Source organism: Lemur catta, chromosome 25 (genome assembly GCF_020740605.2).
Source record: "Lemur catta isolate mLemCat1 chromosome 25, mLemCat1.pri, whole genome shotgun sequence".
Lineage (NCBI taxonomy): Eukaryota > Metazoa > Chordata > Mammalia > Primates > Lemuridae > Lemur > Lemur catta.
This window is the reverse complement of record NC_059152.1, coordinates 10607978-10629754: the sequence shown is the minus strand read 5'-3', so window position 1 is coordinate 10629754 and position 21777 is coordinate 10607978. Positions and strand designations below refer to the sequence as shown.

The window sequence follows — 21777 nt, the reverse complement described above, 5'->3', positions numbered from 1 at the left end:
TAACAAATATGAAGCACAGTGAGGAGCTGTCATTTATTTCATAGTATGACATTAAGAGTACCAAGCACACTACAGTTGCCAGAAGACAATACTAACATGTTGTGAATAGCAAAAAAAGATATAGAAAATGTTCATGAAGTGCACTGAGAACCAAATTGGACTTCTGTCCTAATCAAAGATCCAGTTTAACAGGATACTTGATGAGGACAGTATAATTTTTAAAAATTTATTGTATACTTTCAAATAGCTAGAGGAGCAAATTTTGAATGCTACTAACACAGAGCAAGATAAACGCTTGAGGTGATGGATGTCTGACTTGAACATTACACACTTTACACATGTATGACATATCATACTACAACCCATAAATATGTATAATTATGTGCCAATTAAAAACAATAAAAGCACTTTTTAAAAATCAAGCATCTATTAATAATTCAGTCATCCCAATTTATCCAACCATCACCTATTTAGAGCTCCATCATTACATTTAGTCCTAGAGAATTTTATTAATTTGGCAACTTAATTTGTAATCCACAATGATCTGAGGGTCATGTACCAATGGGTTACTCTGGGGGAGGTGGAGGGAGGGAGAGACAGAGAGAAAGAGATCAATAATTTAAAAATCCTAAGAACACAAAGTATCTTCTGCCTCTGAAACTCTCCTCACCTTGTGAGACCTCCACTGAACTATATGGTTTGGGTAATTTGAAGTCAGCAGGCAGAATCGGTCCTATGCTTTTGCTGTGCCTCCTAACAGTGACTGCGGGGCATTTCCCTTGCTCTTCCAACCCTCATCTTTCCCATTTATGACATGAATGTGGGTGGCTTGTGCGGAAGGAAAGCAGCTACAGGAATAGGCAGTGATTCCTAGGATACTGCCTCAAACATACTAGCACTAGCCGGCAAACTCATTCACACTAAAGGGTCAAAAATGCTTGATACTAGGGCTATCCTTGGCTTCACAACAGCTCACTTTGATACAAATACTTGAACCAGTGGTGGGGAAAGAATAATACAAAGAGATGCCACTAATGTGGGAGTGCTGATCATATACTTCTTTGGACTTTTACTCCTTTATTTCTCTTAATGATATACTCCTTATGGCAACTGATGTTCCTAAAACTTTACTAGATTCCTAAAGCTAATTGGGACAGTACGGAAGACCAGATGCCCAGGGCAAGTGAAAGAGGGGCTTCACTCCAGATTTTTCTGATGCAGATTCATCTTCTGCACGTAGATGCAGGGGTGACGAAAGAGATCAGAATGGGTGGAAATGAAACTGCAGCTTCAGTGCTGATTGTTTTAGTGTTTCTGAGTTCCCATGTCTGTTTCTCTCTCTCTCTCTTTCTCTCTCTCTCTCTCTCTCTCTCTCTCTCTCTCTCTCTCTCTCTCTCTCTCTCTCACACACACACACACACACACACACACACACACACACAGAGGTACCAAGACTGAGTGGCGACGGGCACCGTCCACCCTCCCACCCAGACCTTCTTGGCAGTGGAAGTAGAGCTGGCAGGACACAGCTGCCTACTCTGCTGGTTATAAGCATCCTCCCTACTATTAACATCCTCAGGTGGGAAAACAAATTTGAGAAAAGACATGTGTAGTTTCTGTTCTGTCCACAGTCTCAAGCTAACCTTCTCTTTCCAAGACTCACTTCTCTGCTTTGTTAATCTCAATAACCTAAAAGCCAGGATCGAGTGCTGTATATTTCAACACCTTTCCCACTGGTCTGCCATTTTGGTCCTAAACCACTCACTTCCTCTGTTAAGAGGAGATGCACATGGGCAGTGAGAAAGATTAATGACCGTGAGGACCAATTTCACCTATCTTATCACTTAGCTTGCTGCAACCATGTTGCCCAAATATGTAATAGGAATTTGGGACAACTTTTTTTTTTTTACAACAAGCTGGATGCAGAAGTAGGAATGTTCCATTTATGAGTTCCATTTATGGCATGACTTAAATAAAACACTGACTTAACGACACTCAATGTCTGGCCCAGAAATCAGAAGCAACACTGATTTTCTAGCATGCTTATTTAGCAAAGCAGCACAGGTTCAATATCTGTAACCCAAAAAATCACAAACCCAAATGCTACAAAATCCAAAATTTTTTGAACACTGACATGACACGCAAAGGAAATGCTCACTGGAGTATTTCCGATTTGGGGGTTTGGGATTAGGGATGCTGAACTGGTGAAGTATATGCAAATATTCCAAAATCTGAAAAAATTCAAAAACCTAAACAAGGATTTCTGATAAGGGATACTCAACTTCTAATAACATACCTGCATATTAATTTTAATTTTAACCCAACCATAGTGACTGAAACATAGCTGGGAAAAAGGGAACGGATTATTTTCATATAATCTGTTCATGTAAAAAATAGTAATTTTGTTTATTAGTCATGTGGGCAATATCCCTCAAGAATTTTACTCAGCAAAACTCTATGATTCATTTGCTATCCATGCATCCATGGGCCAGCCAATGAATTAATCCTTCATTTACCACACATTCATTGAGTGTTTTAGAATAACAGGCACAGTTCTGAGCCACATTTTGCAATAGGCAATTTAAAATGTAGAATCCTCTCCTTGTCTCTCTGTGACCAATCCTATTATAATCCGGGTTATTCTGTTTCCCACTGCTTGGTACCAGTAACACCCTACTACATCACACACAGCTATCCCTTTCACTACGAAATACCCCCATCTTGCAAAAATCTTCTCCTCTATATTTTTACCTATCCTAATAAATAGAAATGGAAGATTTCTTGGTGCCCAGAACTGTACAATAAGGATTACAAAAGAAGTAAAACTTGGGGTCCTGAACTTAAAAGATTTTATTCCCATAAACCCACATAGGAAGTCATTAAAGAGAGAGTGCATGCACACGTACACGCGTGCACACACACACACACTATAAACAATATGTGTATAGACTAATGACAAACAACAATGAAAGAGATCATCAGTGTACGATACATTAAACTGAAGAAAATATGCAAATAAGACTTGAGAAATGACTAAGAGAATATTAGATCATTTTAGTATTTTTAAAAAAAGAAGGAAAGAGCAAGCAAAAGCACGCAAGAGATAGTAACATAACGGACTAGACAAAAGAGGCTGAGACAGGAAATAAAACGGGATGAGATAAGAGATTAAGTCAGAAATGAGACTCAGGAAGTGAGGTCTAAGTAATTAATAGAACACTTTGGATATTATTAATAGGAAAATAAGTACAGTTGTCTATATGCTAAAATGGGTAAAAGAGAGCCATCAAAATTCTGAGACACAAGAAAATATATACTAGCAGTCAGGAAATTACAGAAATTCCACTTTGAATCTGTTATAGGTACATTTGAACCATTCTAATAAAATAAATGTATAATGAGGTTTTGTGCTTAAAAGACTACTTCATCCATATACTCATGTAGTTGAACTCTAATTTTTGATAAAGGTTTTTAGGTAATATTACCTTTGGACTCCAATTCCATTTTCTTTTTCTTTGCCCATATATTATGGTAATTTTCAGCCATCATTTCTGCCATAGCCTTAAATGAACAAAATATTTAGGAGCTAAGTTATTACTTCAGTAAGTAAAAAAGGATAACATTGCTTTCTAATATGTAATATCAAAACATGCCTTAAATGAATCAATCATAGAGTATTAGTGCTAAGATACATTTAAAAAATAATCAAACAGCTTTCTTGTTTGGAATCTGAATTCCAAAGAACTCTAATGATTTGCAATGTTCTACAGTAACTAAATAGCTGAGCTGAATCTATAGGAATGGTCATGGTTATTTACTTATAATGTTTAATAACATGTTTTATTAATTCAATAATGAAACTTCAAAAGAGCTATGAACTTTAACAAAAAAAAATATTTGTTTACAAGTTCTTGTTTTAATTTTCAAAGCTTTAAAAGATGACCTAAACCTCATGAAACACTGAATGCGAAGAACATTACATGGAAAGTCAAAAATGTGACTTCTGGATCAATCTCGGCCCAAACTAGGTGAGAGACCTCAGATTAGCCACATTAGTCTCTCTGTGGCCTTCTGCATTTTGATAAACTTATCTCTAAGATTCTTTTCACTTTTGATTTTCCAGTTTACTATGTCATTTTAATACATTCATACAGAAACAATAATAAAGGGCAATCCAAGCAATTTACCCACACAAAAAGTTTATATTTACTTCTTTATTTCTCTTGGAATAATACAGTTACTAACAATGTCAATATCATTGTTCGAATATCATATTGACCCGTAAACTTATGTTCCAAGGCAGCAAATTTTTCACCCCCAGGGAAAGAAAAAAGCAATAAATTTTAGCTCCGTTCAAATTTTTCTTTTCAAATTAGGTTCCTTAGTGACAAAGGAGAATAAGATAAGACTATGAATGGAGTAAGCAGAATAGCATTAATTTCCCTGGACAATTTGAAAATTAAGATGATCTTTGAGCAGAGCATTATTATTTACTCTATACATATAACTATATAATATTAGGATTTGAATGCATGTTATCTTTAAGAAAAATATGTTATGTGGAGAAAATACCCTAGAAAAAGTTTTATCAACTTTGACGGCACTAAAAGGTTAGGGTATATAATCTATAAACTGTGGACACATTATATGATAACCACATTCAAACAATTCATGTTGAGAAGTATATACAGGAAAGTGTTACAGTATGCATTTAAAAATGAAATTTGGAGAATATTTTTAAAAAGTAATAGTACTTACATGCAGGTCTCTGGATAGCGTAACATTGCTCATGTCAATGGCCCGGGGGCTATAACCATGGGCAGCATCTACAGAAACCTAGATCAAAATCGCGTCTGATTAAAAACTCTGTGCGAGAGACTTAAGACTTAAGAGACTTAGAGATACAAAGCAAACATAATGTTTTCTCAGCTTAAACTGGCAATCACCTATACAAAATAATTTTGCAAACATATCTAGCAAATTATATTTGAGTGCCTGACAATAATTTATGATTGAGTAACATTAAATACATCCAAGTATCTTAGGGACTGACAATCCCAAAAGTTAATGATAAGAATTCAACAAATTACGCAATGAATCCAAAATCAAAAATCCTGAAACATTACCTTACCTTATTGCAAAGGACCATTGTAAGGCTGCACTGAAATTTATTCTTTTTCATGAAAGCAATACTTAAATCGAAGAGGTCAATATTTACAAATGTCTTTGTGGGTCAAAGGATAAAATGATACGTTAGGATAAAAAATAGCCAACTTTTTAATTATAAAAGCATAGCATATGGTACTCAATGGTTTACAAAGAAATCCTCGATGCTCAGCCAAGTCTTCCTTAATTTCTAAACTTACGCTTTTAAAAAATGAATTGTATCTTCTCATCAGTTTTAAGAATGTGTTTCACTACCTTCCTGGGCACTTACTTTGTTCCACCCAAAGGCCTATTATATGAAAGTTTACCATAGAAATGAGCTCTGGTCCCTGCTTATAAATCTAAAATTATATCATGATATATTTCATAATTGCATATTCTCTCTTTAGAAATGAATAAACACAAAACAGACTAAGAGCAAAATAAAAATATAGCCTGTGTCATGCTTGCACAATGAAAGAGTCTGAAATATGCTATAATTAATAATGACCTCATGAGCAATACTCATCTTATACTCAGTTTGGACTGAACCCTGGCTTCTGCATCTTTACCATCTAAGAATGAAATGCATAATACAATTACCAGATTAAGATCATACTGGTTTTTCCATGTCCCAGCAAGCATGTGGTCCAATGTAAAAGTGTATTTCTACATTAACTAAGTTTATTACAGAGGCTTATATGATTTAAATGTAAATTTCAATTGAAACACTAAACGTGAATTAAAAAACAAACGACTCCTAAATCTTAAAGAGTCTATAGTGTTTTTATTATCTGGTTGAGCAATCACAGGCCATCCAAATGGTTATTTCTGCTCCTGGACTGTAAAAATTTACTGAGACATCATAAACATTACAAATTGCATTCCAATTGGATCCTCATTACAACAGTATTTTTGGCTAATCCTTATTGGTTCATACCCTACTAATGATGAATATTTTCAGCCTAAATTTTTTTTAGCTCTCAAACCCTCTCCCTTCTCATGATATTTAGCTGATAACCACATTTCTTCCTTCAGTGAAAAAAGGAAAGGAAAAAGATTAAGTAGGCATTAATTGCTTACAATTCATTACCTCTCACTTTCAAAATTACCCATTCAGCTACAGCTGTCAGTGCTTTCCTCTGTCTGCCCCATTCCACCAGCAGCTGTGCCATAGCTACAGCCTGCCTGTGCCCTACAAAGCACAAACAGTGCAGCCTGGGGTAATACCTTACTTCTTTTAAGACTTTGTGTACCCATCTGTTAAATGAGGCTAAGGCTTGTTGACACATGAACTGCCATGTGAGTTGTATCTAACTCATGCTAGTTTTGAGCCGGGGGCCCCATGAAGCACATGTAACTCACACGTCTCTTTACCTCGGGAGCCCCATGAATTATTTTTCAAGTTGCATAAAAGTCATGCACAGAAAACAATTAAAAATAACAAATTTTCATGACATGAGAAAGGATCGTGTTATTTTTGAAGTTTTTATTCTATTTTCGTAATAAAACACTGTGGCCCCAAGGAAAAAAAAATTTTTTTCTAGTGTGGCAGTCAATTTGCTAAGAAGTAACCCTCAGATCTGACTGGAAATAAGAACAAAGTTCTATGGACAACCTAACTGTATTGAATGAGCATGTTTTCCAGCCATCGTTGGTAAAACTTTAGGACCTCACAATTAATTGGGTATTTCTTTCTATACTGGCCAGTAGAAGTTAAGTGTTGATATATAAATCCCAGCACTGTAATCATGATTTAACCTCACTTAAAACCAAAGAAAAAGTAGTATTTTTTTCCTCTCCCTTCTAAATTTTATTATAGTCTTCAGAATCTTCAAGTTATTTGTTTAAAAAAACCCAATAATTAGAGTAAGAGTTGAAATTATTTAAAAAATGAAAGAAATAGGTGAATCATCACTTTGATTCTCACCTGGCTTGTCTGAGAAATACGACGGGTCCGGTTATAAAGGGCCATGCTGTCTCCCTCCCGAGTTCTTTCAATTCTCCAACCCCAAGCCAGCATGGTCTTCAAAGACTCTTTGATTGGCCAGCGATAAATTTCTTTTTCCTGGAGGAAAAAAAAAAAAAAAAAAGAAAACAAAAACCAGGGATTATCATGAACCTAAATGAAAATTAAAATAGTTAATGTTTTGTTGTAAAATAGTGTGCTTTCACTTTTTAAAAATTTGATTGGCATAGCATATTTAAAAATAAAAAAAAGGAAAGTAAAATTCTAAAAAGCAGAGTGTGAGTTGAGACCTAGTTTCACAAAGGCTACTAAGATGGATCCTCACTCACGATACAGCACACAAGTGAAATTTCCTTTAGCTTCTCAGCTTACCTTACACAGAAACCGGAAAGGAGAAATGCAATTAGGAAAAAGTGCCAGCCTATGTGACACACATGCGATTCACAATGAAGTCAAATTCTTTTCACTTGATTTGTCAAGATATTCATTTTCCCCCAAAGAAGTGAAATATCTAAAAACTTACCATAATAAGCACATTAAAATATTACTTTATCATCCGTCATCAAGAAACTCTGAAGCATTATAAGAATATTCCCTAAAGTCCTTAAAAATATGAGAGAAGAATATAAAAACAAAAAAGGAAAAGAAAAATATTAAGGAGAGAAGAGAACGACAAATACTGACAGAAAATGGGCACAGAGAGAAAAATATAAAACATACGAGAATAAAAAATGGGATCTTTGAAAAAGGTAAAAAATAGTAACTATAAAATAAAGAAGGCATTTTAATAAGAAAATATATAACAAAAAACTTTTCCACAAAACTTAAAACCCTATAAGCTGAAACAAACAAAAACCCCTCACCTTTTCAGATAATAGTTTATATGGCTTCATTAATGGTTGAACCTTAGAAGAGTCTGAATATATTTCTCCATAAATCCATCCATTTGCCAACTAAAAAAACACAAACACCAAAAATCGTTTTACACGTATTAATTTGAGAGTGTAAGTGTCCATGTATTTAAGTGTGTGCTTGATAAAATAACCCTAAAATGATCCAACGTAAGAATTAAGGTTGAAATTTTATCTAGCCTAAGTGAATATAAAGATTTCTATCTTAACCAATGTTATATTCAGTAATCATCTAGAATGAGTCCTTTTATTAGCCAGAGATTGGAAGCACCATGTCTTCCTTAAACAGACTCGGGTCTGGGATTGTGCCAGGAAGCACGCCCCCTGGAGGACGCTACAGGGATATACAGTCTGGTCTCGATTTGTTCTGACACATCTTGGGACCTCACCTGTCAGGTGTGTATTTGAAACACTCATTTGAAACAAGAAAACTGGAGTATTCATCTCAGAAGCTTCCCTAAATAATGCTACCTGTTTTTGCCTATTTTTATATCCAATTATCTCTCAACATATTCATTCCACATTATTTTCCTCACATGTACATATCACCATTTACTTCCCTGTATCATTTGATGTCTGCATATGGAATCCAGATAACTCAGTCCTGGAAAAGCTCAGGACTGTCCTCTCCATCACTAACTCCACCTGCTCAGTACGTAATGGAGCCTTTATAGAAAAGAGACCCTCACTGGTTTACCGAGTAAATCGGTTAATTACTGAACAAAGAACCACACATTTACCAAAACAAACAAGAGTATCTTAGAGCAGTGAGGGAGTAGGCTGGCCAGGACAAGCTCTGAAACTGAATGTAAGGTCTCTAGCATGCTGACACTGAGTTGTTACATGACACAAGTGTCCTTCAGAACCTTTGCTGTTTGATTTTTACGTCCCCAAATCAGTACATGTATATTTTAGATTCTTGAACCATTTCAACTCAATTTCTCTGACAAACCTAGTTTAACCATCCTCTGTCAAGTTTAAACTTGGCTCAACTTACATGTCAATTCTCAGGTACAACATTTCCTTTAGAAAAATCTCATAATATGTAGGAATTATCTCAAAGATATGGCTACTTTAGTTTTCATATTTGGGCTGTTTTTCTTGAAAACACAAATAAAAATGTCACCTGGCCAACATAATCTATTTTTAGTGAACTGTAGATCTACCTGGTAGTAAGAAATACAACAGAAGAGTAGCAAGGGGAAACATTAAATCTTGATTAAGAATTTTCAGGATTTTATCTAATATAAAACTACATAAAAAACCAGTTTCCTTAAAAGGTGAATTCCGATGCTGAGTTCACCACTTCCTCCTGAAGTTCCTGGTGAATGTGACTTTTTACCTCCATGAACAATATGTATTTAGAAACTACAATTATGATTTAATAGACTTTTTTATAATCTTAAAATTGTGCTTTTTATGAACACACATATTCATATGTATATCATACTTATGTTAATCAGCAGAACTAGCTAAATATCATGTTAGTAAATTATCATTAAATGTTCTTTCCTAATTAATACAAAGCTCTCACTTTAAAATAATAAAAGCTGTCAGGGTCAGAAATACTAGGAGCAGTCATTAATAACGACAATGGAATTAGAATGTAAATCTGACTTTTACCTTGTCCATTGACCACTTGTCATGGGAATGTTCTGCATATTTGTTAATGAAGTATTCCAACTTCTCAGGAATTGTAATACTATGAAAAAAGTAAAGAACAAAAGCTTGATTTTCACAGAATTTACAGGAAATCATATTCATAATTTACTCACAGCTTACGAATACTTAGATCCCAACAATGCATAACTGTTAAAAAAGTTTTAAAAAAGTATTATTTTTTTCATATTCTCAGAATATAAAAAAGTCAAGCAGATAATGTTCTATCTGCTCATTTTATGTTGACTCATATTTTATTATGTGTTGATATAACAGATTCAATATATATATTGTTAAATATTTAAATTAAAATATATTCAAAGATGAAGACAATAGAGTATATAGAAAAGAAAAAACAAACCCTAAGTCAAGATATGGTTAGAATCAATAAGCTTAAAGACACATTTCTCTCCCTAGTTCTTCTTTGAAGTTCTCCCTGTTTGATTTAAGTCTCTTCTGCAACAACTATAAATAGAAAAAAGACGGCTGAAATACAGTCTGTTTAAATTAATTTCATACAACTGGTGACGTGTTAATAATTTTAAATATTAATAGCCTATGTATAATATTCTAAATGTTATTAAGATTGACTACAGGGAAAAGTAACTAACCAACTCATGCTTTATGATTTTGATAATGTTTATTCTTGAGTCCTTTCATGTTTAAATAAATATTTAATGCTTTGAACAGATGTCCGGTGCATGCAATTGATGACCAGGTCTGATGGTAAATGTAAGACTTGGGAACATCAATGTATCTATGAATGGAAAATTAAATACATATCTCTGTAACTCCATTTATTAATGAACATAACTTATTAAAGCAATTGACTTTGAGAATAAAATTCTAAATAAAACCTAGTATAATAAGATGATTTACTGTTCTTTTCTAGCAAAGCTATCAGTAATTGAACTATAGGACATATTAAGCAATATATAAAAATCACAATCATATAGAAACTATTGACATCGCCGTGTAAATCTTTATCTGCTAAGAAGTCCCCAAAGAGGCAAACCTAGGTAAATATACATGCCCATACTTATTAATTGGATTTAACACCAAAACCATTACATTGTTCTGATGTTATTTTAAAATCCTGGATTATATCATATGTTAGCAAACCACAAACTTACCCATGTAGGAATGTGAACATGTGATATTTTGGTTTACTTACTTTGGAAGAGATACAAAAAATCAATTAGATAAGCCAAATACTGGGGTGGGGGAGGGGAGGGAGAGTCTTCTCACGGGACTGTCATCAAAAACCAAACATGCAAATTTAAGACATTAGCAAACTAATGGCATACCACTGAGGTTGAAATTTGGATCTGGTTATGGAAGCTAAACCAGCTGGGGCTGCTCAGAAACCTCAAAGTTGAATTCCCAAGCAAATTCGGAAGCTGTGGATAACAGCTACCAAGTGACTACCTTGCTAAAACTCATCTTGCTGAGTCACCACGGAATCAGAAAGAATACGTGGCATGAAGAGGCAGCTGTCCGTACAAATGGAGAGCCATGGTCCTACTCAAAGACAGCAACAACGACAAAATGCTAAGACTTCCATCACCTGAAGTACCCAAACATTGTATTTGTAGAACAATTTACGCAACTAAGTACATGTAAGAAGTTTCACAATGTGGAGTAATATTGTTTTAGCTTTAGTCAAACTGCACTGTAAGTGCATGCTAAATTTTCCACATTCTCCTTTGATATTCCCTTCGATCTCATGCTGTGCTTGCTGATGTCCAACATCTGCTGTTACCCCCATGCCTTCCTGAGATGCAGTGAAGGGTGAAGTGATTCCTTGGTACTCGTACAAACAGCTTTGCAGTGCATGCTGGGATCATCTTAAGTAAAAGATGCTATACAGAGGCTGTGTAAATAAACATTTAGGGTACATTTGCAACTAAAAATATAACTAATATACTTTCTTGATTCTTATTATAGATGTTACCATGTAGTTATACACAGAAAATCCTAATTATGTAAAGAGTATCCTAGAAGGTACATCTTATCTGTTTCTGATATTAGTATAATCATTATTACTACTATCATTTGATCAACTAAAGGGACTCCTATCAAAAGGATACCAATTCAAAGGGGGCATGTATTAGAGAAAGTTCACTTTAGTACCTTATTCAATTTCAGACTTCACACATCATTTACAATAAAAATCTGCTGCAATAGAAAGAGTCCATACTTTGAGGTATCAACAGGTTGTGGGTTAAAGTTCCCTTCAGAATCCATTGATGACTGTTTTTCCATCATACTGACATAATTTGACTCCATGTAGTCTGGAGGCAAAGCTCCCGCAACTGCACTCAGGCAAGGCAGTGCCAGTTTGAAAAGTTCTTGTTCATATTTCTGGGAAAAAATGGAGGACCAAAAAAAAAAAAAAAATCACTTTATTATTCTATGACAAAAGTTGTTAGTATGATCACCATGGCTGATACAATGTAGTAGAAGAAAATCTGACTTGTCGCGGGCTAACTTAACTCCCTGATGATTCTTTCCCTGGAAAATGGAACATACGGCCTGAAATCCCATCAAACATAAGAGAAACTGCAGCAAGATTTACTGTAGTTACAGCTTAAGGAGAATAAAATCTTTGCTGCTTCAACATATTTGAAATGATGTAAACTTGAATGTTCTAACATTGAATATAAAACGTCTCTATAACATAAATATAATTTCAAGGAGGACTACATTCCTTACACTTATAGACTATTGTTGCCCTATGTTATAATTACCATATGTGGAAAATATGTGAAGGATAACATTCCAGAGCATGAGAAATTTTAACTGATCTATGCTGCATTTCAAAAGTATGAAAAATAAAATTCTGAACTGGGAAAAAATTCTAGAGGATGTATAATAAAAATTTCTGGGCAAAAGTATTTGCATATCAATTACATAATTATGTAATTACGTAATTGTAACATAGTTAAATGTGTAGTTATAGATCTTCTAGAAAATTAAAAATAATCATTTCAAATATCTCACTTTAAATGTTCAATTTTAAATAAATGTTGTCATGCTTCTAAAAATACCTACACATTATTTTTAAAGGATTCCGTTCACCAAAGGAAATTCAGTAAGGAAAGGCATCAAAATGTAGCTGCCAAAGGTAATCACAGATAAACTTTCCCCTATTATGTAGCAAACTTATGGTTATACTACTCCAATCATCTTAATAATATCTACCTGGGAATTCAAAGAGATTTTTGATTAATTTAAGCATGAGCATTAAAAAATATGATCTTCATAGTTTTCCCTGAAATCACTACCCTCCAGTCATCTCAAAATGTATCAGCTATTCATTATAAATATGGCAACTATAAGAGAATGCCACATACACAAAGTAACACAGAGTGGCAGTACTTAAATCTCCATGGCAGCAAAGCAGGAGAAGTTATTAGGTCACTGGAATATAATAATTTTATAATATTTTGTATTTTTATATTCAATATAATTTCATCAGGCTTTATAAGATTGCAGATGTGACTAGGTAGAGTTTGAGTCCAAGCAAGCCCACATGCACCAGAAACTTGTCAACCATGTGCAGAATTTCCTGAACTGCTTAGCCATTTTAAATCCACAAATAGTGTTATGATCACAAGGAAAATGCTACCATAATGATTAAGAAAAATCATATAAATTGTATTCTTAACATTTGTTATTAAGTTGAGAAAAGAGAACAAAGTAAAGCTCTGTAATTTTTATAGTATACCTGGTGGAATACTACCTTACCCAGGGCCTATGACTTTTTTTATTATTTTAGCAATACAAATAAGTCCACAAAACATTAAATTACCTTTTGAGACAGGGCATCAAAAATGCCCCAGAACAGTTTTCTTGATAAATGAAGTTCTTCTTCTGAGGCAGCACCAAAGTTTCCCCACCCTCCAGGCAGGCAGTAATATTTCCAGCATCTTTCATAGTGATTTGTCAACAGCTACATGGGAAACAATTACAAAAGCAATGAGCAAAAAGACATCTTTTATATTTTTTTCCATTTCCCCTCATGTGGCATTCTCATGCTATGCAACAAGGTAAACTGAAGTGAAACTGCTCAATCCCATATTTATTCTCTTGGAGAACACTGTCACCTTGTATACTATGTGTCTTTAAAATTTAACACTGATCACGGTATGAAGACCAAACACCAAGTTTTACAAATGGCTGTATATTGAACAGCCATTCTTTATGGGGTGGTTGTATATCTAACGACACATTCCTGATTTCTACTTCAGTTATTATCATTTACTCACAATTTTATGAATCGTTACCTTGGAATTCATGTGTAAAACAAAGGGATTGATGCCAGGGTGACCCCAAAGCACAGTAAGGGAATTATATGTCTGTGATTATTTTTGCTCCCTGTCTTACCCAACACACTCTATGATTTGTCTCAAAACTTGCTTCTCTAAGTAAAGTTCCAAAACTGCTCTACTGGAATCATTTCTTTATCTATACTTCTTTGGTGTTATGGATGCAATTTATTACCTGAGTGTCTATGTTGCTCCTCAGGTTTTTAACCCATATATTATACATTGTTTGGAACCTAAACTGGAAGTTCAAAGATAAGGTAGCTCCTTGCATAATTTATTCTTGGCTGTATTTGTCAAATTAATAACATGATCTGTATGAATCAATTATAAATATTTGAACTCTTTTCTGTATCTAAGAAAGAAAATAAATTCTAAGGATTATTGTTATTAAAACCAATGACACCTTTTACTGTTGAAATATTTCATCTCAGTCTTGCATTCAGTTGCAAAACACAAATATATCCACACATGCGCACAATTTAGGAATCTCAGATGATGAAATACTGAAATCTAATTTGCTTGGCTTAACATTGAAATATCTACACTGTAGAAGAATTTTAGAGCATAAAGTTAAGAACATGAGACTGTATCTTTTTGCAGGGATTTTCCAGCTCATTTGTATCAAGAAAATCATGCATGACAAAAGCTATTCCAGATAATAAAAACCGTAAAAATGGGAGTTCGTTTTTAGCAAGGAGATAATTTCCCTCACCCACTACTTTACCTAGACTTAATATTTTTTATCTTGTATTTTTTTTAATTTCAAAATATCATGGGGATACAAATGTTTTGGTTACATGGATTGCTTTGGTACTGCTGGAGTCAAAGTTATAAGTGTGCCCAGACAGCGCACATTGTATAGTGAGTGCATGTGGTGTTTGTTTTTCCATTTTTGGTGATACTTCACTTAGGATAATGGTCTCCAGTTCCACCCAGATTGTTGCAAAAAGGATTAATTAATTTTTTATGGCTGAGTACTACTCCATGGTGTACATATACCGCATTTTCTTAATCCACTCATGAACTAATGGAATCTAGACTTAATTAAACCAAAGTCAATTCTCACAAAGGAAGATTATTTTTGCTAAATATCCAGGCATGCTTAGTGCAACAGCTCAAAAAATAGACTCATTCGTATTTCATACCTCTTTCCTACAGCACTATTACTAGGTACCCATTAGGAAAGAATGATGCCTACCAAATGGCACCGCAGAGTAGTCACCTATAAAACGTCCATGACATTACTATCATATATCTGATGCACAGACTAAATCCTGAGTAGAGAAAGCTGGGCAGAGAAAGTATCAGTGGCTTTTCTATACTATGTGACAAACTGTAACTGCATATACAGAGAGGTCATTTTTGAACCCTGGGAAGTGGTAATTGGAACCTGCCATGTGATGACTAAGAATATGTTGTTTTTAAAGCCTGCTCTTCATCCCCAGAGGCTGCTAATAATATTTTAGGCGAGGCCCATTACCATGTTTTCCAGCTTAAGGGTTATCTCAGCTTCTCTTCTCCTTGTGGTGTGTTTTTCCCCACTGCTTTCTATTTCCATTGATTTCCATGGAAATCAGTCTTAGGGTTTCTATGATCTTTTATTACTTGTTTATTTAAAGTTGATATACACATTTCTATAACATAGATGCCCATATTTCAATAACTGAATATTGGAAATTCCTCAGCATCAATGACCTGGCATGATGTAGCTAAGAGATGCACATGTTATAGCAGGAAATCAAGTCAGAGTAACCAGTAATCGAATAACTACAGACATTTCCTGTACTTACCTTAAGAGGCATCTTTGCATGTTCATTTAATAATGGAACATCAAATACTAATCTTCTGAGTAAGTGCTGCATCATCGAAGGTCTCAATTGGCTGTTGGAACAAATTTCAATAATGAAGAGAAATGTGCCTAAGTAGGTAATTCATTAGACTAACTTACATAAGCCGAGAACATGTATCTATAGCTCCCTGCAGATGGTATTAATTAGGTGTTCCTAGTCCAAACATCAGCCAAGAGTTATTTAATTTTATATGAGGTTACATTTCCCAACTCATCTATATTCCCCAGATCTCAAGGCTACCTTTGCTATAGATGTTTCTCTTCTGCTCTTTTTCTCCTAAAACACTCAAAACTGCAGACCCCACTACCTCCTAAGACCCTCCTGTATTAATTTTACTAAATGCCTCTTCCCTCACTGCAGTGGATGATAGATGAAGAGAAGCAGAAAGAAGAGGGAGTCTAGGAACAGGAGGGAGCAGAAAAAAAAAACTGCTGAAATAGCAATTTTGCCAGAGGAGGAAGAAAGAGAAAACTAATACATAGTGAACATCCATTGTGTCTGGCAACACCAAGAATTTCACCTCATTTAATATTTAGAAAAACTCTGAGAGGTATTTTGATTCCATTCTGCAGAATATTAAGGCAGGGACGTTACAGAACTCCTCTCCCTGTGTCCTGCTTCCCTCAGTCTCATCTGGCTCTTGCTGCATACACTCCCCCGTGGATGGAAGCCTGGTCTTCCCCCACGGACTGCAGGCTGCAGGCCTCACCTCCAAGAATTCCTCATTAATTAGAAGGAAGCCATTGCCTCACGCAGGGCTTGAGAAACCATCACCTTCAATGTCAAAACTTCAGCAAGAGGAAATATGTTTCTGATTTTCACAGTAAGACATGTGAACACGTCTACCCCATAGGACACGGTTTCCCAGGTTAGAGGAAACAGTCAGCCTTCACCATTGCCACATATAAATATGCTTTAATGCTACACTGTATCGTTTTTATATTTAATAAGTCCTCTTCTCTCTTCTAGATGAGGAATTAAAATCATCATGCACAGTCAAAATAGTCGAAAGGGGAGAATCTATCAATATAATCTAAACTGGCAGAGACTTCTGACATAATCACTCCCTACTCCCGACATCCAGAACAGTATTCTCTAACTGGTCAAATGCCACATCCAGTAGCTAGATACCCCAGGGAGGCTTGGAGGAACACTCCTGAAGTTGACCAGGAGGCAAGGACACTCCGAGAAGATTTGTATCTCTTAGGACACAAGACTACTGAAAATGAATTCATTTTTTGGTACAGAAATTGTTCTCACAATTCAAAATATGTTGTCAAAGACTACATCATCAATTCTCTTTCTTAAAGAAGAACAAAGACGGCATAACGTCAGTTGCCCACTTACCCACAAATAGAGAGTAAACAGACTTCGATGGAATCCCGTTGAGCTTTGGTGAGTGAGCAGCCCTTAGAAAGCCTATACACGGTATGAAGCAAGGAGTCAATGAGGGACGCGTGGTGCTCCGTGCCGGCAAAAAGAGGGGCACATCTCGTTAACAAAGGCAAGACAGCCGTGCAAAGGTACCGATTGAGGGCCAAGGCCATGTCTGTGGCACTCAGAGCAGCCTAAAAAGGAATTAGAGAATGGAAAGCCACTTGTGTTTGACAGTGGACAACGTTCAAAGGGATCAACCTGTTGACATGTAATTTCACTATCTAGAAAATGACAACAACAGTACGGAAAACAGAAATGTATTCCTTAGTTATATATCTTTCAATGTGTTTCCTACGCTCTTTACCACTAAAAGCAGTCAATTATCAATTGTTCATAAATAGATAAAAAATGAATGAAATGATACGTATTCTCCTTAAAAGGCCCAAGAAGTTCTGGTTCTTTCATAAAATATCCATGGTAGTGTCAAGGTAAGATAAAGGACACTAATGATATTAAAGATATGAGTGTTTTCCTTTGCTAGGGGAGGAGAAAGGTGCTTCTTCTCATAATATGTCTCATTCATAAATTCTTTTTGAACTCTATTTATTAATAATATTCATATTTCTGCTCACGTCCACCAGCACCAATAACCAAAGGTGGATTGTATTACCATGTTATCATCTATACTACTTAGATTCAGAATTTCAAGTGAACACACCCAACAATAAGAAAAAAGAAATTTCTGTTTCATTTTTATGATTCTGCTGTCTTCATGAAAGGGCTATTATCAGCTCAAGATCTGATTTCTCCTGAAATCAAAGAGGCCCATTTAATTGATAAAATAAATATGTAAATAAGAGCAGATATTACCATAACTGCTATGATAACATTCAGAACTTCAGCTTATTCCACAATGTTTCAAAGGGCCGAACATTTACACTGACAATGGCAGATTCCCTGTGTGGGCCACCTGATATACAGGATAGATTCTAAGCTCTCTGTACCTTAACAAATGAGGACACCAGGCTGCTACTGCCACTGGCATGACTCAATTCAAATAAATCTTCTATTAAATCTTAATATTTTAATTGCTTCTGTTAATATTGAGAAGCATAATAGTTTTGGCCAATCTAGAGGTTAATACTGAACAAAGGTTAGCAGGAGTCCCTGTGACCTCCCACATCAGAGACATATGAGCTTCCTATTGATTTCCATAGCACGTTATCAGAATTCTTATCATACTCTTCAGGTCGGCAGTTTCTTGAGGTTGTCAGTTTAACTGTGCAGTGAATTCTTTGGAGGACATAGTCTATTTTATTTCTGTTACCCACCGCTTGCCTGAAAATATAACAGGTACTCAATAAATGCTAATGAACAAGAGAATGAATATATAGATGGACAATTATCATTACTCATAGACTGAAGAACGAAAAGTGGACGAGTCGACTGCTCAAATCATACCGTGTCTAAAGAGGCAGCAGCCCGGAGATCTGGCAGAAAGCCAACCTCGAGAAGATGGAGGAGGAAATCTTGAACCTCAATCCCATAGACCCTGTCAAGGAATAAAACCATGGCTGCCTTGTGATCTGGGCAAAACCCCGCAGACATGTCAGGTTCCACCACATTCCCATCTAAAAGAGAGAAGTGAATGTTGGTGTCAATGGCGGGAGGTAGGCGCGACAGGTTACAAATGGCTGCTTTCCTGGCTTCTCGCGTTTTAACACACTGACTGCCACACTCGAAAACATTGTTCGCCTTGGGGCCATGGTGTTTTATTATGAAAACAGAATAAAAACTTTGAAAACAAAATGATCCTTTCTAATTTAATGAAAACTGTGTTATTTTTTCTTGTTTCCTGTGTGTCAGTTATATGCAATTAAATTGTCAACATTAATTGTGACAATAAGAACATCAACAAGTAAGATCTTCATGAACCGACTGCAGGGATTTGCCCAGGGTCCACCCATCAGGTAAGACGTACGTGACAGCATGGCAGTGTGAGTTGCCTGCATCCCACGTAGCTCTCAAGGTAAAGAGACGTGTGAGTTGCATATGCTTCACAAGGCCTTGGGCTCAAAACTAGCATGAGTTAAATACAACTCACATGGCAGTTAATGTGTTAAATAAATTTATCAATGAAATTGTTTTCTGTTCTTCCACTATCCTCAAGTGAGCACAGAAGTGGCTGAGGAAATATGGGAAGTGCAATTTAAATCCAAGGTTATCTAAATGTTATCTGGGCCTCCACTTGCTAACTGCACACATAATAAACACAGTACTATGTTAGACACTGAGAAGAAACAAAAAGATATCCAAAATCTACCTCGCAAAACTAGGAGTGAATACTATGAAAAGTTAAAATGTAAAGTAGGGATTTGCACTCTTTTCAATAAGGAGAGCCTCTCTGAAACATTAACAAAGCTCTTGTACCCCTATGTAATAATCTTGGTACGTTTAAATTTTCATGGTTTAAAACAATAACAAAATGAGGAAATGAGTATAGCTTTCATACAAAATATGTTTCATTAATCATAAAAGCATTTAACAACATTTAAAACATATTTGAGTGTCATATTATTTTCCTTATCAGTAGTCAGTCAGTGCTTGATGCCTATATAGATCACTGCAACCTCAAATTCCTGGGCTCAAGTGATCCTCCTGCCTCAGCCTCCCAAGTAGCTGGGACTGCAGACATGCACCACCATGCCTGGCTAACAATTCTATTTTTTTGTAGAGATGGGGTCTTGCTATGTTGCCCAGGCTGGTGTTAAACTCCTGGCCCCAAGCAATCCTCCTGCCTTGGCCTCTCAGAGTGCTAGGATTACAGGCGTAAAGCCACTGCACCCAGCCACATTCTATTGGTTTAACATATAGCTAAGGAAAAAATAAGCCAACTGACTGAACCTAATATAAGCTTTGTTTTCTAAACATTCATTCAAGTAGACATTCATTTTAATGAATGCCACAACAACATCCGCCTGGGGCTCAAGAGTCACTGATTGGCTATAATTGCTGTTTTATTTTCACCATCCCCTCAAACACACTGTAGATCAACAAGGCTCTGGCTTTACTCTGTGGTACCTGCTGTATTCATCCCCCTGCAACTGCTGCCTCAGACAAGGGGACCACATCTGCCTCGGTCAAAAGCTGCAAGATTAAGTGCTTGCCCCTCAAGTTTAGTGAGCCCCTCCCTCTTTCATTATTATTTGGGATACACTCTAGAATGATGAAAATTCTAGAAATATGATGAAAATGTCTGAGGAAGGCCTCGGCTAATACTGAGAGGGGAAAATACCAATCTTTAGAGGCAAACCTCACATACTAAATATAGAACATATCATAACTGTTATTACTGCTACTTTGTGATGCTTACAGACCAACTGAGTTGTCACTGAAGCTGACAAAGAAATATTGATGGTATCACTTTTGCAGTGAATGCATAGCCACAATAAAGCTCAGTGCACAGCCACAGGGATATAAAAATATACAACTTTCTGTCTACATTCTCCACAAAAGGAAAGCAGTGAAAGAAAAATGCAGAAATTTGACAAGGACTGATGGATCGCATTTAAAAGTTAACTTTCATTGTGACTGTGATAAGCACCCAAAAAAAAAAATCCCTTTTACTCCCAATGCAGATAATATACTGCATATTTATGAACATAAAAGATCATAAAATAATATTATTAGAACACAACTAAGTAGAAGAGGAAAGAAAGCAACTTGAAAGGTATTGAAAGCTAGTGAAGGCTGATGACTGAAGGTGATGAGGGGGTACACGGAGACGTTGGGGCCAGTTCTGGAAGGGAGCCCTGGGCATTGTCACAGTCTGTGTTCTTGGTTCTTATTAACATTACCACTAAATTTAGTACTTCCCCGTTTCCTAATCTGTATGTCACTGGTACTATTCTTATCTTTGTCCTGATACAACTATTATGTATCCATAATAATTGAAAATTTTAAAAAAGAAGTATCATTCAATAGCATATTATCAACACTAAGAAAATATAGGGGAAGGAAAAGATATTTTACGTAAGTAAATGAACTTGCGTTAGAAGAGCGGTACCAACAAGACAAAGGTGAGCTGTAGATGCACAAGGAAAAGAAACTGACTCAGGTGTGGACGACATAGGTAAGGGACAGTTTTTAATTTCCAGCTTTCCCTAAAATCGTAATGAGTGTTCAATTATTATGGCAGTTTTGTCACCTTATGGATTTGGGGTTGTCAGGTTAGCACACAGGAGACTGTACTTTCTCATAATCGTATAACTGACGAGCAGGCTGAGCCACCTTCAGGTATATAGCTATTCCCTTCACTCTGGGTTTGAGCTATTACAGCCTGCCTTCTCTGGGACATGATTAGCGCAACATAAGAATTACATAGAGCATATACTTCCTAGCCTAATTATGTTTTTAGTCTAAAGTTAGAAGTTTATGTAAAAATGATTTATGTATAAATCTCCAATAAAGTATTGAAAACTGAAAACTGAAATTCGAAAAAGTAAAAACAATGTCTAATTTGGGATCTAATATCT

The 21777-nt window shown here is 35.6% G+C and overlaps 1 protein-coding gene across 5 annotated transcripts in view; it reads right to left on the bottom strand.

Moving 5' to 3' along the window:
• Positions 1-21777, bottom strand: part of RYR2 (ryanodine receptor 2) — a 596087-nt gene that overhangs the window by 135357 nt on the left and 438953 nt on the right. For 4 of the 5 annotated variants that reach the window (XM_045537281.1, XM_045537279.1, XM_045537276.1 and 1 more), the window contains exons 49-58: positions 18704-18873; positions 17213-17433; positions 15806-15896; positions 13499-13639; positions 11885-12048; positions 9649-9727; positions 7978-8067; positions 7076-7213; positions 4759-4836; positions 3486-3561 (exon numbers count right to left, since the gene is read on the bottom strand). In XM_045537281.1, the coding sequence (XP_045393237.1) occupies positions 3486-3561; positions 4759-4836; positions 7076-7213; positions 7978-8067; positions 9649-9727; positions 11885-12048; positions 13499-13639; positions 15806-15896; positions 17213-17433; positions 18704-18873 (1248 nt within the window). The remainder of the gene's footprint in view (positions 1-3485; positions 3562-4758; positions 4837-7075; positions 7214-7977; positions 8068-9648; positions 9728-11884; positions 12049-13498; positions 13640-15805; positions 15897-17212; positions 17434-18703; positions 18874-21777) is intronic. The other variant, XM_045537278.1, reaches the window with a different exon arrangement.